Raw genomic sequence first — 20112 nt, 5'->3', positions numbered from 1 at the left:
ACTACCAAATGCAGAGAGTGTCTCGGAAAAAAAAATGTTGTGATACCGACTGTATTTGTGTGATGATGATTTTGAACTGTTTGGTGCTATTTTATGTGTTTATGAATTGAATACAAGGACTATCGTGATATATTGTTGGTGACATTTCATGCAATATATCGAATATCGTGATATTATTGTTATTGAGGGCCTAATATCGCCACAGATATCGTATCATGAGATACCCATATCGTCCCACCCCTACTCTCTACCCACTAAGCTACGGCCACCCCCAAAGGACAATGTGGCATATGGAGCCTACTTCCAGCGACTACAGGCATCTAATCTATAAACTGTTAAAGTTATTGTAGCTCAAATTAATTTGGTGCACGTGTATGCATGTCTGTGTGTAGGGGACATCATAGAGGGCTGGTGTCATAGCTAGCCACATGATGTCCTAGATCCACACCGTTATTGGATCCTTGGTCTTGTTTTTTTCCCCCCCAATATAGTTATTATGCCAATTCCCCCCCTGTACTGTACTGTCCCTTATCACTGCTGACCCAACTGGTTGGTTCATTAGGGAGGGTGCACACTCTTCACCTGATGTTGAGAAGTTTCGCCGGGATGACGTAACGGAGGAACACGAGTTTCTCTGGGATGACTTTACCACTGTGCCACCTGAGCGCCCCCTCAATTTAAATAAAAAACGTCTTGCATATAATATAGAAGAGATGATAATGTTATTGAGATTCTTTTTGTATGCATTATTGCAGATTATTGCGCAACATAGCCTAGTGAGCCAGTAAATGGTCTTATTTACTTTTTTTTTTTTACTAATTTAGAGTAGCCAATTATTTTTTACCCCTTTTTCTCCCCAATTTAGTTGTTATGCCAATTTGTCCTACTCCTCCCGCCCAACACTCCCCGCTGACAGGTGCCTCCCCAGCCCGTAGGAGTACGTGCAATTACCGATATCACCCTCCACGCCCGGCTTCCCTCCCCTGAACACGGGCCAATTGTGTTTGTGTAGACGCTCGACAAAGCCGGATGCACCACGGTGGATTTGAACCCACAACCTCTGTGGTGGTGGGCAGTGACTTTACCACTGCGCCACCCGAGCGCCAAGTCTTGTTTACTTTCTAATCACTTCCTCCACAGAGTTTCAGTAGCAGTTTCTTATAATCACCAGATGTGTCTCCGGAAATGTGTGTGTACAGTGACTTCCCATATTTCTTCATGTATTCCTGACGGATATCCAACATGTCAACCTCAGAGCGGGTGACCATGATTCGAATCAGGGTCCTGTCTTTGGTTCCTGCACCCTTCATGGCTTTGTAGAGACTCTCAGCAAAGTAGGCGGGTGTGTTTTTAATACACTTCACCACTGCTACCATGCCACCCTCAAGGTCTCCAGACATTTCTCTTTTAAGGCTGTTCTGAATATCCCTGCCACACATCTGTTGATACTCATGAAACGCTGCTCTAAGATGGGGTTTGCTCCTGGCACACAGAATAGCATTGAATTTAGACTCATCAGTTCCAACTTTGCCCTCTCCAGCAGCATAGAGGGCCTGAGCATCTTGTGAGGCCATAGAATTGTCCACATGTTCACTTTCATCACGATTACCCTGGGACAGTGAGATCAGGAACCTGCGGAAGTGGCCTGAGGTATCACCACTGATGGCATCCTCCAGTGACTTCTTGTACTCACTTTTGAAAACCTCATTAATCTCGTTGATTTGGGCATTGGATCGGGATGTCAGGATCTCTATTATGCAAGCTTCATCAGTTCCAGCTCCCTTCATGGCACTGTAGAGCTCATAAGCATCAAACTCAGCAGGGGTCTTCAACATGGCTAGAACCAGATTCTCAAAGTTTCCAGATAGTTCTGATTTCAGGTCTTTAATGAGATCCTTTCCATAAGCGGTTTTGTAGGCCTTGAGCATAGGCACACGTTGCTCGTTGGAGCGACTTCCCAGCAAGTCGATAACGGCCTGCTCATCAGTTCCACAACCCTTCATGGCTTTCCTCAGGATCTCCACATCCCTCATTGGGTCAGGAGTCGCAATTCCGCTGCTTTTCTTCTGAGGAGGATATCCAGGGTAACTCATGGTTGTAAGCTTTTAGTCTAAAAAGTAATTTATTCTGACTATTGGTTTGGATCAGGACTCAGCGAGTACAGTTACAGAAGACAGCTATATGTAAGACTTTAAGCTCGGAGGTCAATATCTCTGCTGACAATGAATGCACTTGCTTTTATAACGTCTGGGCGTGTTTGCTCCTGTCATCGTGATGAGGTCATGATGAGTTATCCATGTCCTAATATGGAGTCTTTGGAGGGGTTCACCATCATGCCCAAACCTGATTATTAGGTTGCCATGTCTCCTGACACAATGACAGTATTATTATTTTTTTACCACTAGCTCTGTAGGAGGCGAGCCGTCTAGAAAAGGGACTTTATTAGTGTTTGTCTGTCTGGAGATAATCTCTGGAGATAATCTATCAAACTATACCACACCAATTAGTGCCAAATTCCTAATGCACACTTTAATCCTAATGCACTCCAGTAGGACAAGGAAGAAGGCTACCTCCATGCATTCATTGTCACATAATGGGTTTTATATATTTTTTTTAAAATATTTTTAGCCGTGAGCTGAAAGCGCTGCGGCTCTACAGACAGCCTCAGACATCGTCACTCGCGACACGACATGTTTTCGACATGTTTTCGGGACACCTATTTGTCTATTGGCTGTCCTGGCTGTCCTTCACTACTTTACAGCCAATGGGAGACACTACTTTAAAGCCAATGGACGGCCAATGGACGGCCGTTACGTCACTCGCAGCACCCGCCTCCCCTCGCAGCACCCCCCCTCCGTCTCCATCTGTCCCTCTCTCTCTCTCTCTCACACACACGCGCGCGCACGCTCTCTTTCTCTCTCTCTCTCTCTCTCTCTCTCTCTCTCTCTCTCTCTCTCTCACACACACACATCAGCTGATGTGTTAGCAACATGCTATGCTAACCGTAATAGTGAGAGGACAGAGTGAGAGGCTGAGAGTCATAAAGTCATTAAGTCATAAAAAGTCGGCCAGCGGAGAATCTTCTAATCATCTGTGATTTCCAACAGCCGTGCAGCGCCCTTCAGTGTTGATTTAACTCTGAGGAGCAGTGGAAGTACTCAAATGTTTCACTTGAGTAAAAGTATCAATACTGCAATGTAGAAGTACTCTGTTACAAGTAAAAGTCCGCAATTCAAAATTTACTTGAGTAAAAGTACAAAAGTGTTGATATCCAAATGTATTTAAAGTACCAAAAGTAAAAGTACAAAAATGTTTGAAAATAGCAGATCTACAAGCTCACAACGCGTCGCGATGCGACACGTTGTGAGCTTGTAGATCAGCTATTTTCAAATAGCCTTGGTATAAAATAGGGCTAAAGTGGTTAATGTATGTTTTATAATGTAATAATTTATATCTGCAAAGTAACTAGTAACTCAAGTTTTCAAATAATTGTAGTGGAGTAAAAGTACAATATTTGCCTCTGAGATGTAGTGGAGTAGAAGTACAAGTACTGAAAACTGGAAATACAACAGTAAAGTGAAAAATACCTCAAAATTGTACTTAAATACAGTACTTGAGTACATGTAGTTACTTTACACCACTGATGACATGCCTGTCTAAGACAAGTCCCAGAGTATTCCCAAAACTGTATATATCTGTAGGCTATTTTTATTTAGTTATTATTGTCCATTTTATTTTCTTGCTTAATATTTTTCTTCTCTTCATTATATCAATTATATGTAGAACCATCTGTGGTACAAGTTCCAACAACATTTCGCTGCTTGTATCTTTATGAGTCCGTAACAAATAAAGCTTCTTGCATTCTGCACAATTCTAATGTTGCAATTCACTGCAGAAGGACTTGTTTTGTACTGTAATAGGTAGGCTAGTCCTATACCAGTTACTTATTTTTATTTTAATGTTAAGACATTTATGCTTGAATGACAGTGATTAGGCCATAACATGTTACAGCACTATAAAAAAACAAGACATGACAAAGTCATAATATAGCCGCAAAATGTCATATTGAGGTATGCCATTTTTTGGCAGAGTTCTTCTACATTGCAGTATTGATACTTTAACTTGAGTAGTTGGGGGGGGGGGGGGGGGGGGCACACACACACACAATACAGCTGCTAATAATATGACTGTCAAATCATATTTATTCTTGTTTTCTTTCAAAAGGACATATATTTTTTCAAAAAAGTTTTTCTTTTAAAAAAAAAAAAAATGTTTTTTCAAAAAGTTTTTTTTTTTCCTTCTTTTTTTAAAATTAAAAATTTTCAACGGCAGATTGGGGCAACAAAAGCCTGCAGCTCGCGGCTATATTATGACTTTAGTCATTTCTTGTCTTATTTGATCATGTAAGTGAATGGTTGTTGGATTGGGCTTAAACCTTGCACAAATTCAAGTCCATGCGACAGAGATACATACAGTACTGTATTTCATAGATGACTGACTTCATAGACTTCATATATCTCAGTATCTGTCAGTCCTTGTCCCTTTTATGCCCATATATTATGGAGATCCCTGAAGTCATCAGTATATGCCCATATATGGGCATGCTGATATGACCCTTGTGGAGATCTCTGCATCTGTCAGTCCATGTCCCTTTTATGCCCATATATGGAGATCCCTGATGTCATCAGTAAATGCCCATATATGGGCATGCCCCCTTTTGTGCCCACATTCCTATAGTGGTATGTCTGTTAGCAGACCCTTGTATTAGAGAGTTGCGCCAATGAGGGGGGCAGAAACAGCGCCGGTCACGAGGTTCACGTAAACTGGAAATAGTGTGGTAAAAGTGCATTAATCTGTGGGACTAGATTGCCCTTGTTTAAGGAGAATTAAAGAGTCCAGGCATTCCTTCTCCTCAGTTGATTTTATTAAGGAGAGAAGAGAATTACTTACATGGTTACATATGACAGGACATGGCAGCTTTCAGCAGGAAAGAAGAGACAGAACTCAACTCAGAGTGGATATTTATACTCAGTGTGTATGCACATGCATGCTGTTTTCTATAGGCTTGTGCATGTGGTGTATGTGTTCTGATCCAGATGCCTAACTGTGTGACTGTGTGTGTGTGGGCATGTATGGATGTACTTCAGTGTGCACGAGGTGTGTGTGTTACAAGTGCTGAGACTATGTGTGTAAATGTGTATGTGCTAAACTAAGTAGTTTGGTGTGTGTGTGTAAGTCCATTTTGTGAGTCAGTTAAATCAATAGTGATCAGCTAAGGTCAGATGACCCCTGGATACTGTACATCTGGACCTCCTAAAAGAATGGGCCATTATCTCCTAATGCATGGGTTTAGGGTTTCTGTAACTAATCCGGAATATCTCCCAGACCAGCGGGTACCAGTTTAAGGTTGACCAGAGTAATCAATGGACTGTATTTATCAGGCCTTCAATAGTGGTATGCATAGTTATATTGTAATGTGAATGCATCACAATATGGGTACTGGTATATTAGTGTATAATGGTATATGATATTATGTATGGATGTATGTATGTAAGTACAAGGACCATGTGCTGTTTAAATGACTGTTACTCATTAACCATAGGAGCATCCAGTGTGTAGCATCCTGCGGGGGATGTGTGCCTCTAGATCTGTGCTTTGTGTGCTTCAAATCAGACCATGTGAGTCCTTATGTGTGTTCACCTCAGGTATTTCTAGACTATATACTTATATCAATATACCACAATAGTTACAAGGAGCCGTAGACTTCAATGCATTCCATGAACTTCCGGTTTAGGGCTTTGTCACTATTCGCCAATAGACGGCTATGTAGAAGACCTGGCCCGAAGAAGTGAACGCTAGTGTCAGAACTCTCTCTCTCTATGGGTCTGTCTGTTAGTAGGGGGAATTGTGTGAAAATGTGTTACACAGTGGATACAAGCATGACATTTGGCACACAGGTCCCTTGGGTGATACTAAGACATCAAAGAAGAAGGGGTGCCCAAAAAAGGTTTTTGAAGAAATCCAAAATGGCCACATTGTAAACAGTTGGCAGTTGACTCAAAAGACCAAATGAGAAAAACCTGGCAACGACCAAATGCAGAGAGTGTCTTTTTCAACACTGGTTTCATGCACGGGAATGTAAAGCTGTAAAGCCTCAATATAATTTCCTTGGGCGGTACTTCCACCAAATTTCAGTACCACTTAGACACTCAACAGGCTAGGTCTTGCCCGGCTTAATAATTTGGCACTAATGTCCCATCCAACTGGTACTGCACAGGCTTATGAAACTGTTTTTTTAACTTTATGTGAGAAAACTGAAGCCAAAAGATTTAAAAAAGAGAGTATCACCAACTTCATGTCATGGGTGGACTGGAAACAATACGGTGTCCCGTCTAAATAAACAATAACGTAAAGTAAACTGCAACACTCCCTTTACAGTTTTTTTTTTCAACAGTTGAAGAAAAACTCTACCCTATATATATATATATATATATATATATACACACACACACACACACACCCACACCCACACGCACGCACGCACGCACGCACGCACGCACGCACACACACACACACACACACACACACACACACACACACACACACACACACACACACACACACACAGTCTTACTAGCAGACATCATATTGTACTTAATATTGTACAATATTGTAAATAAATACTATTTGTCAAAAGGATAAAATACAATAAAGCCCAGCTTAGTGGGCCTTTGGGAGTAGGTGTGTGTGCGAGTGTAGGGCTGGACTGGGACCAACATTTTGGCTGGGGTACTTTATATAATCTCCATCAATATCAATACATATTACGCTAATAAAGACTCAGCTTTTGAATCTGTGTAAAATTGGGGCTCCCTCTAGTGGAATAACTGGACATCGCTAAACAGAGAAAAAATAATTAGACCTACACAGCAATCCTCCAGTGAACAGAGCATGTTGATTGATTGATTGATTGATTGATTGATTGATTGATTGATTGTTTGTTTAATTGAATGACTGACTGACTGACTGACTGACTGACTGACTGACAAACTACTGTGAGGAAAATAAAATACATTAGAAAAGAATTATGAGACGAGCATTTGAAGAAAGAGGGATATAAATTTGAGCAGTGGTGGAAAGTAACTAGTAAGTACATTTACTCAAGTACTGTACTTAAGTACAATTTTGAGGTACTTTTACTTTACTGTAGTATTTCCAATTGTCAATACGTTTACTTCCACTCCACTACATCTCATCATAGCAGATCTATAAGCTCACAATGCATCACGATCTGACGCATTGTGAGCTTGTAGATCTGCTATTTTCATACATTTTATACATTTTGAAATGGGACATTCTGCATTCTGCATTTTGGTACTTTAAGTACAATTTGATACCAATACTTTTGTATTTACTCAAGTACATTTTTGAATTCCGGACTTTGACTTGTAACAGAATATTTCTACATTGCGGTATTGATACTTTTACTGAAGTAAAACAAGTAGCACTTTTTCCACCACTGAACAACCCTTCACTTTTTGAACCATCATGAGCAGAACCAAGAACAGCCTCTCCTCTCCACATCCGGGATGGTGACGTAAAGCGGATGTTGTTATCATCGCGGAAGTGAAGTGTACAGAATGTAGGAGCTGCTCGATAAGCAACTCAGTCATCTTATGCCTGCTGTATTTATTGTAACTGTGTGTGTGTGTGTGTGTACGCCAGGCTTCCCTTTCTGCAGCGTGAATGATCAGGTGAGCAGAGCAAAACAAACCCGTCTCAACATAAACGAACCATAAGCTCAGACTGTAACTGGAACGTGCTGGCTTTAAGCGATAACTAGGTTATTATACGAGCTAGCAAACGAGCTATTAAACGCAACGTCGTAAATCAATGCCATTCACTAGCAATGATCAGAGACCAGAGATACATTATAAAGGAAAGCTTCATAGCAAAATGTCTGTTCGCCATTACGACGGATTCGCATGTTATGTTATTCCTTTTAAACTAAACACACACAAACACAACCCTGGAGGCCATGGTTGAAGAGGTTGATTACAATCTTCATTTCAAACCGTGGTGTAAAGTAACTAAGTACATTATTCAAGTACTGTACTTAAGGACAATTATTTAGGTATTTTTTACTTTACTTATTTTATTATTACTATTACCAATTTTCTGTACTTTTACTTCTACTCCAATACATATCAGAGGCAAATATTGTACTTTTACTCCACTACAATTATTTGAAAACTTACTTTAGTTACTACTAGTTACTTTGTATATTTTGATTATTATGACAACATGCATTAACCACTTGACTCTAGCCGTATATACTTTGGCTATTTGAAAATAGCCGATCTACAAGCTCACACTATTTTCAAAAGATTTGTATACATATTGAACTTGTGAAATGGGACAATCTGCATAATGAGTAGACTTTTGGTACTTTTAAGTATATTTTGATGCCAATACTTTTGCACTTTTACTCAAGTACATCTTAAATACCTGACTTTTGCTGAGTATTTCAGTTTGTGGTATTGATACTTTTACATAAGTAGAAAATGTCAGTACTTTTTCCACCACTGCAAATAACACGAATGAATTTCTATCATATCTGAGAGAAATGTCATTATTATAAGTTTACAGTATGGTGAGAAATCCTGATTGACTGCAATCAGATTTCATCAGTGACTATGCTTTGTACATCTGCCTTTAAATCTCAAAGAGTTAGGTCCTGGTCGTTGGGAGATGTAAGATTGGAAATGAATAACTTAATCTATATTTCTTTTCATATTGTCTTCCCCCTCCCCCCAATACAAAGATAAGCTTTTGTCAGTAAGGTACATTTGGTGGCTTGTGAACAAGAGATTTGAAGATGGAGAATTCCACACAAGAGTAGTAGCTATAACCAGGTTATTCAAATTAAGAATGGAAAGATTTCTTTGGCCACTTAGCCTTCTGCTGCTGTTGTGATTTGAAGTAAGATTTGTAATAATTGATGATGCGTAAAATGATATAGGTTATAGGTTAAGTAAAAGCCTGAGGTTGGTACGGCTGTATTTCAAGTTAAAGCTGATCAGTATGGAGAGAGAGTGTCAGTTATGCTGCAGGGTTTGGCCAATTAGCATGTTAAGTTCCATTTGCCACTGGTCCTCCACGCCCGGGAACATTAGTTTTGATTTGCCGATTACCAGTCAAGAATTTACCCGTGGCCTCATGGTGAAGAAAATGAACTGATCTGATGCAATAGTAATTAAAAAAATAGTATTATTAATATTTATTTAAAGACAAAACTATGTGTGCCAACTACTTTGGCCACGCCTGTGCGACTGAGACGTTCTCTCCCTTTTCCTCTCATACTCCCATGTCACTTGCCCTCAAATCTTTACGCTGACTTTCTTTTTCTCAAACCTTGATTTTTGGCTGGTGTTATAGGAACCAGTGTTATTATAAAAAGACTTGACCAAGGCTGAAAGACTGCTCTGATGTTGTTACTTACAACAGACTGTTGCGAACGCACTCGTGGGAGTGACGGCAGTGAACTGCACAGTGCAGGCATGTGAAACTCAGTCTGCTACAGCTGCCGTTCAACTATGACACATCGGGCTTACAAAACATTGAGGTTGTAGCAGTAATTAACAAGACAATTTATAAGTGTAAAGAACGTTTCAGAGCATACTTGCCGGTACTAGCCATAAATGCCCGAAACCCCATATTGGGAGATAAATTACCTATTCAATCCTGACCTTAAAATACCTATTCAATCCCAACCTCCCCCTACTGTATATGAAGATCCCCATATATGGAGACAACCGACTTACCCAAGTCTTGACATCAGAGACTCTCTCCTAGAAATGACATCATAGACCCTATCTTTGGGCACGACTGACATCGCTTGCTCCATATATGGATATGACTGACATCACCGTAATGACACCAGCAACGACAGTATGAAAAATAACTCTGGACTACAGTTGATTGAACTGACTAATGTTGTGCCTGTCTTCCTAGTGTGTCAGGTGGAGGTGAAAAGAATCAAACTGTGTAATCATGGCAGACCACAACGATGTTAGTCTGTCACCAGAGGAGCGTGTCCGTACTCTGACCAAGAAGGGGAGCTCAGTTGAAGTCAACGATGATGTGCCCCCGCGGCGTTATTTCCGCTCTGGCATGGAGATGATCCGGATGGCTAATATCTATATAGAAGAGGGCAATATTGAGCATGCGTTTGTCCTCTACAATAAGTACATCACGTGAGTGTTTTGTGTGACTACGGTCTAACGTTTTGAACTTGAAATGTCTGTTGAAGATGGCATGAATAACTGATCTTTTGAATTAACCGACAACATGCTTTTTGTTTGAGTCATTGACTTATGTAAAAAATACATTCATGATGAAAATGGACATGCTCAGAGCAGATATTTTAAGGTTTTGATGCGTTAATTAATTATTTTTTTGTCCTTTCTCAAGGCTCTTTATTGAGAAGCTTCCCAAGCATAGAGACTACAAAACAGCCAACATTCCTGAGAAGAAGGACACACTCAAGGTAGTAGTAGTTTAAAGTTAATATGTCCTCATAACTGAGTAGAACCGTTTTCTTCAGGATAAACAATTTCTTTACTTTGTGTCCTCTTTCAGAAACTTAAGGAAATTGCCTTCCCTCAAGCAGAGGTCTTAAAGAGAGCTCTTTTGAAGAGATTTGATCAAGAGCATGCACAGTACCTTGTCAAAAAGGTAAATTCCATAACATTAAAGGATGGTGGAATGCAATAACATTATCAGGTTTGATTAAAGTAAAAAAAACAACAACAACAACTATTTTCACATGTTCACAATCTAGAGATGGATGTACAAAATGTAATGTCCCATTTCTGTGGTATAGCTCTTTTGTCTTGCCATTGTTACACATGTATTACAAATGTTAACTACAATTGTACTTCACTGCATTTAAAACAAAATGCTACATTGGACATTAAAAAGACAACAAGAGCAATAAAAATGCAAGCAACGAGGTTAAGGTAGGGACAGTCACAAAACCATAATAGAGCACTCCAAAAAGTAGAAATTTATTATGCAATATGACATTTTAAACTAATGTGTATTAACTGCACAGGAACAAATCAATTAGGAACACAGTTTTACTAAAAGTGGGAGGTTTCATTTGCACAATAAATGGGGCCAAGGCATTGCAATAGGACCAGAATAGGTTAATCAACTTTTCAAGATGGAACTTTAACTCTATTTAATGCTTCCTGCGTGATGTTCATTACGATACATGCAAGCTAAATGTTTTACTAAAAGTAAGACTGTTTAATTCAATTTCAAGTTTTAACACTGAAGTAAAAGGTGCTTTGTTAGCTGTATACAAAAGATTGTCCACTGTTTACAACCTAAATGGAGTATTGTCGAGTTGGCCTCATACCATGGTGACTGTCTTAATTTATACAGAAAGCAGAGGAGGAAGTGATGGCCCGCGAGCAGTCCAAACAGAGAGCGCTGGACGTGGAGCGCCAGCGCGTAGTCGAGCTGCAGCGCCGCCAGCGGGAGCAGGAGCAGTTCAGTGCCTTCGAGGAGATGATCCGCCGCCAGGAGCTGGAGAAGGAGCGCCAGCGTGTGCTCCTGGAATTCGCCACACCTGGCACCCCGCCCCCTGACATGCCCCTCATCCCGGGCATCCAGGGCCCGCCTGTCGGGACGTTTGCGGTGACGCCCCCGCACAGCCCAGGGGACTTGTCTGGCGGCACCAACCACAACCACAGTCGCCCTCCGGCCACGGCTGGCACACCCACCGCTGGCCCACCCACCTTTGACCGATCGCTCAAACCAGGCTCTCTGGCCAGCCCGGGGAACAACAGTGAGTTAATCTCATTCGGAAATGAGGGGGACCTACAGGCTTTAAACCCTACGCCACCCCTGCTCCAAAGTGTTTATTCTCAGCTGAGCTGATGTTTTTTGACCTACTTTATTCATTTAGTTTGTATCATGCGTTGTTTCTGTAAAAAAAACAAAGCAACTTTTCCAAAATCAGTCTGTTACTCTATCATTATTTTTGCAGATACAATGTCGGATGCCATTCGGCAGTTGGCAGTGCCTGCTGAGTTGTGTCGGAGTTTCCTCAGGTTGGCAGAGTCCAACACAAGCAGATCTGTAGAAACGTGCGGTATCCTGTGTGGCAAACTGGTAAGAAAAGAAACTTCAGCTTTGGGCAACTTCATACACGTTAAAATCCTCAGTGTTAATTAAACTGCAAAAAGATATGCAAGTAAAGTTTTCCGTGAAAGTGTTTTTCCGTTTCAGCTTTTTCCCGTAAAAGTTACGTTGTCTATGAAAATGATGTGGCCTTTTCACTCAGAACCCGAAATGGGACATACAGCAGTTCTGCATTGTTAATTTTTTGTTTGTTCTCTACAGACCAGAAATGCATTTACCATTACCCATGTGATAGTGCCAAAGCAGAGTGGTGGACCTGACTACTGTGACACGGAAAATGAGGAGGAACTCTTCCTCATCCAGGATGAGTACAATCTCATCACCCTGGGCTGGATCCATGTGAGTAAAGACAACCCCAACTCACCCGCATGGCGGATTTATACTTTGTCGCGCATGGTGTTGCACACCAAAAATAGACAATTTACAAGCTTACAATGTGTCGTAGTGCGGCGCGTTGAGAGCTTATAGATTGGCTATTTTCGGTATTGATCAGGCTTTCTAGGACACTGCCGATGTTTATTCTCATCTGGTGGTTGCAAAGCAATGCTTGATAACGGCTAAAAAGAGACCGTGTTAAAATAGACATACTTGCTCTGTTGTCAGCCTGGTATCACGCCACGTAATCGCTATTGTGATAATCGCCATAGCGTGGAATTATGGGGATACAATAGTGTATATGTAGAATATGCTGAAGTATGCCTACATGTGTCTGGAATTTGTGTCTGGCTCAAAATAACCCTGTGGGGGAGATCACACGAGATGTGTTGCTTGAAACACATCGCCAGGAAAAACATTTGTTTTCCTATGGAACAGTGTGCCTGACATGCTCTTCTCTCTTGCACCGCGAGTCACTTTTTTTCCAGTCTTACCTTCCAATAAGAGGCTGGCAGGATCTATGGCAAAAGTTTGATATTAGACTCGACCCAACGTCTACTTGACAAATGTTTTTTCCCTGTGATTCATTTGATCACCCGTTTACACATGCAAAGCCCACTGCACAGGCCCACCAGGCTGTTTTGCCTGTGCAGTTTTGAAGCATCTGCACCTGTATGTAAAGATTGAGCACTGACTGCCTGAACTATTCTTTCAGACCCACCCAACCCAGACAGCGTTCCTGTCTAGTGTAGACCTCCACACACACTGCTCCTACCAGATGATGCTACCAGAGGCCATTGCTATCGTCTGCTCACCAAAGTTCAACGAGTGAGTCTGTGTGCAGAAAAGTCCTGTCTGTTTGGGGGATATCATTAATGCTTCATTGATGTTTTTCAACATGCAATTACACAGTAAAATCCTGTGTTCATTTAACTCTGAGAGTGTGTTTTGTACACTACAAATAACTCTGAGGATTTTACTGTGTTCTTTGTGTTATTATTATTACATATTTCTCAACATATTTTCCTTGAGTGTCTCTGTCTTAAAGTTGTTCCAAGCATGACAGGATTGCTGTCTCTATTGCTGTTGCAGAATTGGCTACTTCAGGCTAACAGATCGTGGAACAGATGAAATCTCCACATGTAAACAGAAGGGCTTTCATCCTCACACCAGAGACCCTCCCCTTTTTACAGTGAGTACACTTTTATGCTATGAAGGTACTGGCATATCGGCCTGTACATCGGTATCAGATGGTATTCGCCTTGTTGATGGCATTCTCTGACGGCAGTGAGATGTTTTTAGGTAGTTGGTAGTAGGTAATAGGCTACCTGCTACCTACTACTAAAAGGCTTTTTGAAATAGGAATTTGCAAAAAGAGTCTTTGTCATGTGAAAGGTTATATACAGTACAGTTTCATAAATGTGTGTGATTGAACTTGTGCTCATTCAAAGATGGTGTGAAGGGGCTGAAAGACTAAACAGTTATTTCTGTTATAATGAAGATGTATTTGTTTCTCTGGCACAACAAATAGAGGAGTGAATATCAACAAAGATTAAATAAACTTACAAAATAAAACTATTGGCAAAGTTTGGGGTATCAGGGGCCACTTTGGACACATAACATGGCAGCCAACGTCTTTGACTTCATTACCCAAGAGTCTCTGCAAGCATGTCCAGCGAGGACGCGCTGTGATTGGCCAGTCTTCGCTTTGACTGGCAGTTCTGCCTTGGTGCCTTCACTGCCTTGGCAAATGCCAGGATGAAACTAATTGTCTCTCCTATACATAGTAATACAGTCAAGCCCCTAGCAGGGACCCCCCTGAGTCTATACATTTATGGAAGGATGATTGTTATTGCTTAAAAATGTAACTTTATAATTTTGTGGGACATAATATGCTATATAGTTGTTAAACAGTTGCATAGTGCTGCTTTAATTTAAACATCTGCTATGCTTCACATTCATTTGATAATTGTGAGAATATATATTTCATACAAATTTGATATATACTGTGTGTGCGTGTGTGTCTCATACATACACGTATATGAATGGTGTATTATAGGTCTTAAGTGATTAACTCATATCTGTTTCCTCTTTCAGCATGCAGATCATATCACCATCACTGATGGCACAGTGTCCATGTTGGACTTGCGGTGATTTTATACACTAACAGACTCTCTAAGGAAACACATAGAACTGTCCTGTTCTAGAAAATACCCATTTTTCAAGATGGTACCAAGCAAATAACTGGCTTTGGGTTTGACCATTTTCAACGGACCTCAGTTGTTCTCAAAGAGAACAGCATTGGGATTTTCTTTTCTCTATTTCAACCCTATTCTGCACTTTCCAAGCAAACAACTACAGTCCACTTAATGGGCAGGAAAACCTCTGGCTACTCAAGTCCATTGTTTTTGTGAGTGTGTGCAATAGCTTCCCCTCTTTTTCTTTATCTTAACCTTTGCCACTATGTAAAATTTGTGTCAATGAAACTTTGCTTTAGTTGACATTATGTATGGTTCAACTGGGTACCTTCAACCTTTTGTTTCATGATTTATATGAAGGGTTGGGCATGCCTAACAATCAAGTGCCAATGTGGTTTTGTTTATGAAGCTCCATAAAAAATGTATAGTTTTATCTAGTGATTTGCTGTATATTATGGGTGCTTTCAGAAATACACTTTGAGAATCTGCTCCGATTTCAGAGCTCTGGTGTAGATGTAATGGAGCACTGAATAGTTACTCATTAACTAACGTTATCATTTTCATCTTTTAAAATGCATCCCATGTATAAACATTATTATTATCCATTTCGTTACACGTTTAAGTGTTGAATACTGCGTACTACCAAACAAGCTACAACCATGTCATTTTGCAATGACTTCCTCCTCCAGTTGTTCAGATGCACGACCTCGGTTTGGGGTCGACGCGGTCATAGTGCGCACTGACTGCTCCCAGAGAGCAACACTCAAACGGCAACGTGCTGGGCACTCTGAATTTCTGAACGACCAGAGAGCACTCGGGGTGTGCTCCAGCGTTCTCAGAGTGTATATCCGAAAGCACCCCTATATGACCAAAAATCAGTGCTGGACACCCTTTCTAATATGTGTTTCTGATTAGAGTGCCCTTTGTTCCAGGGAATTGAAACCTTAATGCTACAGCTACAGTAACATTCTAGACAATTGTGTACTTCCAATTTTGTAGCAATACTTTGCGAAGGCTTTTTTGTGTTTAAGAATGTCAATCCTTCCATGCCCCAGACGCTCCTCTATATTAGAAATGTTTGTTGAGATGAGTGAGGAAGAATTGAGCCTGGCCTAATCGTCCAACATCATTAGTGGCTGAATGGAAGTAAATTGCAGCAACTAAGTTCCAACGGGTGAAACAAAATCGGAAGCATGCAATTGTCTAGTTGTCACTGGGAAGGGGGTTTGACAGTTTGACCATATTGTCCACTTTGTCCACTGTGCCCTTTCATATTGTCCATTTTGTCCACTGTGCCCTTTGCTCACTACTTGGCCATGAACAAGACGACTAACATCAAACTCTTATCACATCTCCACAGTCTATCGCTGTGACAACCCCAGAAAAGTTCTTCCTCTGTTCAAATAATGTATGCCATGCCTTTTGCTTCGTCTGTATGAATATTGCTATGTATACTGTCTAATTGTCTCCGCCAGGAGACTATGTTTTCGTTCTCGTCCTTCCGTGTGTCCACCAAGCTAACATTGGTCAAGCTTCACGTGACAATATGTTGAAAGGGTGTGCTTTGATTGGCTAGCAAGACGCATGATGAAATAGAGTCCTATAAATAGGTGTGTCACTTCAAAAGATCATTAATATCTTTTGAAGTGAGGTAAGACAGGATTAATCAGGAACAGTACTGGCGGAGACCTGTGCTCCGAGGAGCACATTTTCTAGTTATGAATCTGTGCTCCATACCATGTGAACATGGTCTGGTCTATGAGTTGAATAAATGATGATGATGACATTCACTGGAACAAAGGGCACGAATCAGAAACACTCATTAGAATACAGACTTACAGATGTTTGGTCATATAGTGTATGTCTCTATCTGAAATGGTCTGTTTCTTTAGTCAGCTTAGAGAAAACAAAACCAATTGTAACTCAGGTATTGTAGCAGTGTTGCTGCTCTATGTAGAATCTATAATTTTGTATAAAAAAAAAATACTTCATAGTGTCATTCATTTGAAATTATTTCTGCTTACAATATTTCCACCCGATTTTTTGTTGTTGTTGAGGGGATATAGTTAATAACAAAACAGCTCAGACCTGTGTGGTGTATTCATACTTCCGAATGAAATGCGTGCAACAGGCAATATTAATGTACTGTACTTAACTACTGTACAATAATACTCACCACCTGACCATCGTTCAAACTTAACCAGCTTTGTTTCTGCCACACTCGCATTAGAAGAATATAATTAGACATACTTATACGATAATCTTTGAATCTAAATGCCCGGTCAAAATAAACTTATTGTAAATAGAATAGGTTTGTCTCATTTTGTGTGTGTGTGTGTGTGTGTGTGTGTGTTTGTCACAGTATACTATAGTTTGAAGTATGTAGACATTCATCCTGTACAGGACAAAAGGAGAATTAATTCAACAGATGCAACACATATGTGTTGTAATGTAGTGATGATATCCTACATTTTATATTGTCGGGTGAAAACATTGTACGTCCAAAACTGTTCCTTTTTTATTATTTTAAAAAACGTTTTAAAATAGCTAATAGCTAAAATAGCTAAGACACGTTTTGAGCTTGCAGATCTGAAGTAGGGCATTCATTTATGAAAAAAATTAGTTTATGAGTATAATCAAACTATAAGGCATTCATTCATTTATTCAAGGTATCGCCTCTAAACCAGGATCTGACAGGATATTATTGAGCACGGAAGATTTGCTTGGATTGGAGATTATAGCAGCCTAGTGGCTGGAAGTGTTGCTTTGGATTTATTAAATGGACTAAAAACAGGAATTTTATTGAGGGTCATAATTGTGAGTTACACTACTCACTGTTAAGGTGCAGTATATGATATTTGTTTTGCTAAACCAAGTGTTAAATAGCTCTATATTCTGATAGTAATCATGGCTATAGAGTGAGTGTTCAGTAACAGGAGTCTCCCCAGCTCTTCAGCTCATCAGTAAACGGACAGAAATTGGAAGTGATGACAAAGAAATGAGCAGACAAAATTGGAACTGGAACACTAAACTTGAAGCTAGTAAGTTGGTACTCTCTCCTGCTTGGATAAAATTAGCAACCCACCTCAAAATGTATTATTCACAGCCACTTTGACCTCTTACTGCCCGTCAGCATCGTAGTCATTCCACCTCCAAGATGCATTACCTAATAGTCCAGGGGCCAGGCCATATTTTGGTACCACCTAAGGTGACCGTAAAGTTTTTGTATTTTTGTCTTCCTACATGTCTCTAGTTTATATTTTGGTATGATAACCCTTCCAATCTTGTAGCTTAATGGCAGTTATCACTACCTACCGGCTAATGTATCCGGTAGGAGACACAAAGTAGAATCTTTGTGTCTCCTACCCCGGGCATCAAATTATTGCGACAAAAAACAAAATATATCCATGTATTCAAGGCTTCATGGGGTGTGCAATTGATAACGTCTCAGATTTTTGGTGTTTGCTTACAAAAAGACTGCTTTCCATAAGCTTGTAAAAGTTGACCCTCCTTCGGTCTAGGGTGGTCATAGCTGAATGGGTAGAGAGTCCCGCTGAAAAACTTAAAGGAGGAGTTCACCCAAAAAAATATTTATTTTCTATAAATTGCACACCCCATGAAGATTCTACTTTGTGTCTCCTACCGGATACATTAGCCAGTAGGTAGTGATAACTGCCATTAAGCTACAAGATTGGAAGGGTTATCATACCAAAATATAAACTAGAGACATGTAGGAAGACAAAAATACAAAAACTTTACGGTCACCTTAGGTGGTACCAATTTGTGAAAATATCAGTGTTGGCCCCTGGACTACAGTGGTTCTCAACCTTTTCAGGCCACGACCCCCCAAAATAATCATATTTGAACTTGGGACCCCCGCACCCTGAGAAGTACTTGGAATTGTAGGAGTTGCGGCATTACATTTAGAAGCTCACAACGCCTCGCGTTGTAGATCAGCTATTTTCACAATTTTTGCCTCTTTCTTACATTATTTGACAATTTGGCCAATGTTTGACCCGTTTTTATAGTACAGTTTGTTCATTACTTTTGATGCAGTAATGGTCTTTTTTTCTTTTCTTTCTTTTTCTTTCCCCAAATCATGACCCACAGGTTGAGAACCACTGACCAAATAGGACAGAGAGAGAAGAATGTTTCATATCCTGTAGAGGGCAGCATTACGGATTTCCAGGGTAGAGTCTGGAGCTAAAATAGGTGGAAGAAGAAGAGTTGTTTCCGGAAGTCAGAGTCGTGAAAACAAACGCAGAGAAAGCGGGGAGCGCTCTATCTAGCGTTATTGTTTTGCTATTTAGTTAAGAAACAACATTATTTCTTCTATTTATAGACATTAAACAACCGCAACCATGGGGAAGCGTCAACACCAGAAAGATAAAATGTAAGTAAAAGCTTGCCTTGACATTTTCCAAAGAACAGGTTCACGTTAAATCCTTCCAACGTTAGTAACGTTAACGGTTAACTGTATGTTTACGCCATGTGTGTGTCTGTTTTAATCAGTGGTGGAAAGTAACTAAGTACATTTACTCAGGTACTGTACTTATAGGTAAGTGATTGATTAAAATACGTGTTAAATAGCTCTATATTCTGATAGTACTCATTGCTATAGAGTGTTTGTTCAGTAAAAGGAGTCTCCCATGTCTCTCCTGCTCTTTATTAAACAGAAAAGGTACAGAAAGAACATTTTGTCACTTACACTTACTTAATGTACTATATTCTGTTTACTAAAGAGCTGGAGAGACCCCTGTGACCGAACAAACGCTCTGTAGCAATGATTACTATCAGAATATAGTACTTTAACCTTTTTAACAAAAATAATAATAATACCAAACAATATTTTGGTACTTAACCTACCTTTAAGTATAATTTTGAGGTACTCTTACTTTACTGGAGTATTTCCAATTTTCAATACTTTTACGTTTACTCCACTACATCTCAGAGACATTTATTATACTTTTGCTCCACTACAATTATTTGAATAATACTTTAGTTACTAGTTACTTTGTAGATTTCGATTATTTTTCCAAAACATACATTAACCTCTTCAGCCCTATATACATTTTGGCCATTTGAAAATAGCTGATCTACAAGCTCACAATGTGTGGCATTGTGATCAAGACTATCATAGATGTATTTCTATCGAGTCTGACTTTTACTTTCGTATCTATATTATGTAAATGTAAAAATCTATAAAAAAACATCAATGATAGTCTTGATCCAAGGCTAGCTTTACAGTTTAAAAACAAAGCAATGCATGTAGTTTTCCTCCTAAACTGGAAAACCCTGAGTTACCCTCTGGCAGTTTTAAAATGCA

The 20112-nt window shown here is 40.0% G+C and overlaps 3 protein-coding genes across 3 annotated transcripts in view; 2 read left to right on the top strand and 1 right to left on the bottom strand.

Annotated features, from left to right (window-relative positions):
- Positions 1 to 1121: 1121 nt before the first annotated feature.
- On the bottom strand, positions 1122 to 2093 carry LOC311044003 (annexin A11-like; the record flags this gene model as incomplete). Its single annotated transcript, XM_084055426.1, has 1 exon — positions 1122 to 2093. One exon carries the CDS (start codon positions 2091 to 2093, stop codon positions 1122 to 1124), a length of 972 nt encoding a protein of 323 aa, XP_083911552.1.
- A 5527-nt stretch (positions 2094 to 7620) lies between these two features.
- On the top strand, positions 7621 to 17296 carry LOC311043110 (STAM-binding protein-like A). The gene is made up of 10 exons (XM_084054287.1): positions 7621 to 7754; positions 10015 to 10256; positions 10474 to 10549; positions 10642 to 10737; positions 11452 to 11857; positions 12059 to 12183; positions 12415 to 12552; positions 13304 to 13416; positions 13681 to 13780; positions 14686 to 17296. Exons 2-10 carry the CDS (start codon positions 10054 to 10056, stop codon positions 14740 to 14742), a joined length of 1314 nt encoding a protein of 437 aa, XP_083910413.1. The 5' UTR covers positions 7621 to 7754; positions 10015 to 10053; the 3' UTR covers positions 14743 to 17296.
- Positions 17297 to 19034: 1738 nt separating this feature from the next.
- Positions 19035 to 20112, top strand: part of ppil2 (peptidylprolyl isomerase (cyclophilin)-like 2) — a 32790-nt gene continuing 31712 nt past the window's right edge. The window contains exon 1 of the mRNA XM_084054640.1: positions 19035 to 19179. Coding sequence (XP_083910766.1) covers positions 19148 to 19179 — 32 coding nt within the window. The 5' untranslated portion in view covers positions 19035 to 19147. The remainder of the gene's footprint in view (positions 19180 to 20112) is intronic.

This window comes from Gymnoscopelus microlampas, assembly GCF_963454915.1.
Source record: "Gymnoscopelus microlampas genome assembly, chromosome: 4".
In the NCBI taxonomy this organism is placed as follows: Eukaryota; Metazoa; Chordata; class Actinopteri; order Myctophiformes; family Myctophidae; genus Gymnoscopelus; species Gymnoscopelus microlampas.
Note: the sequence above shows the minus strand (reverse complement) of the source record. Positions and strands in the feature narration are given on the sequence as shown.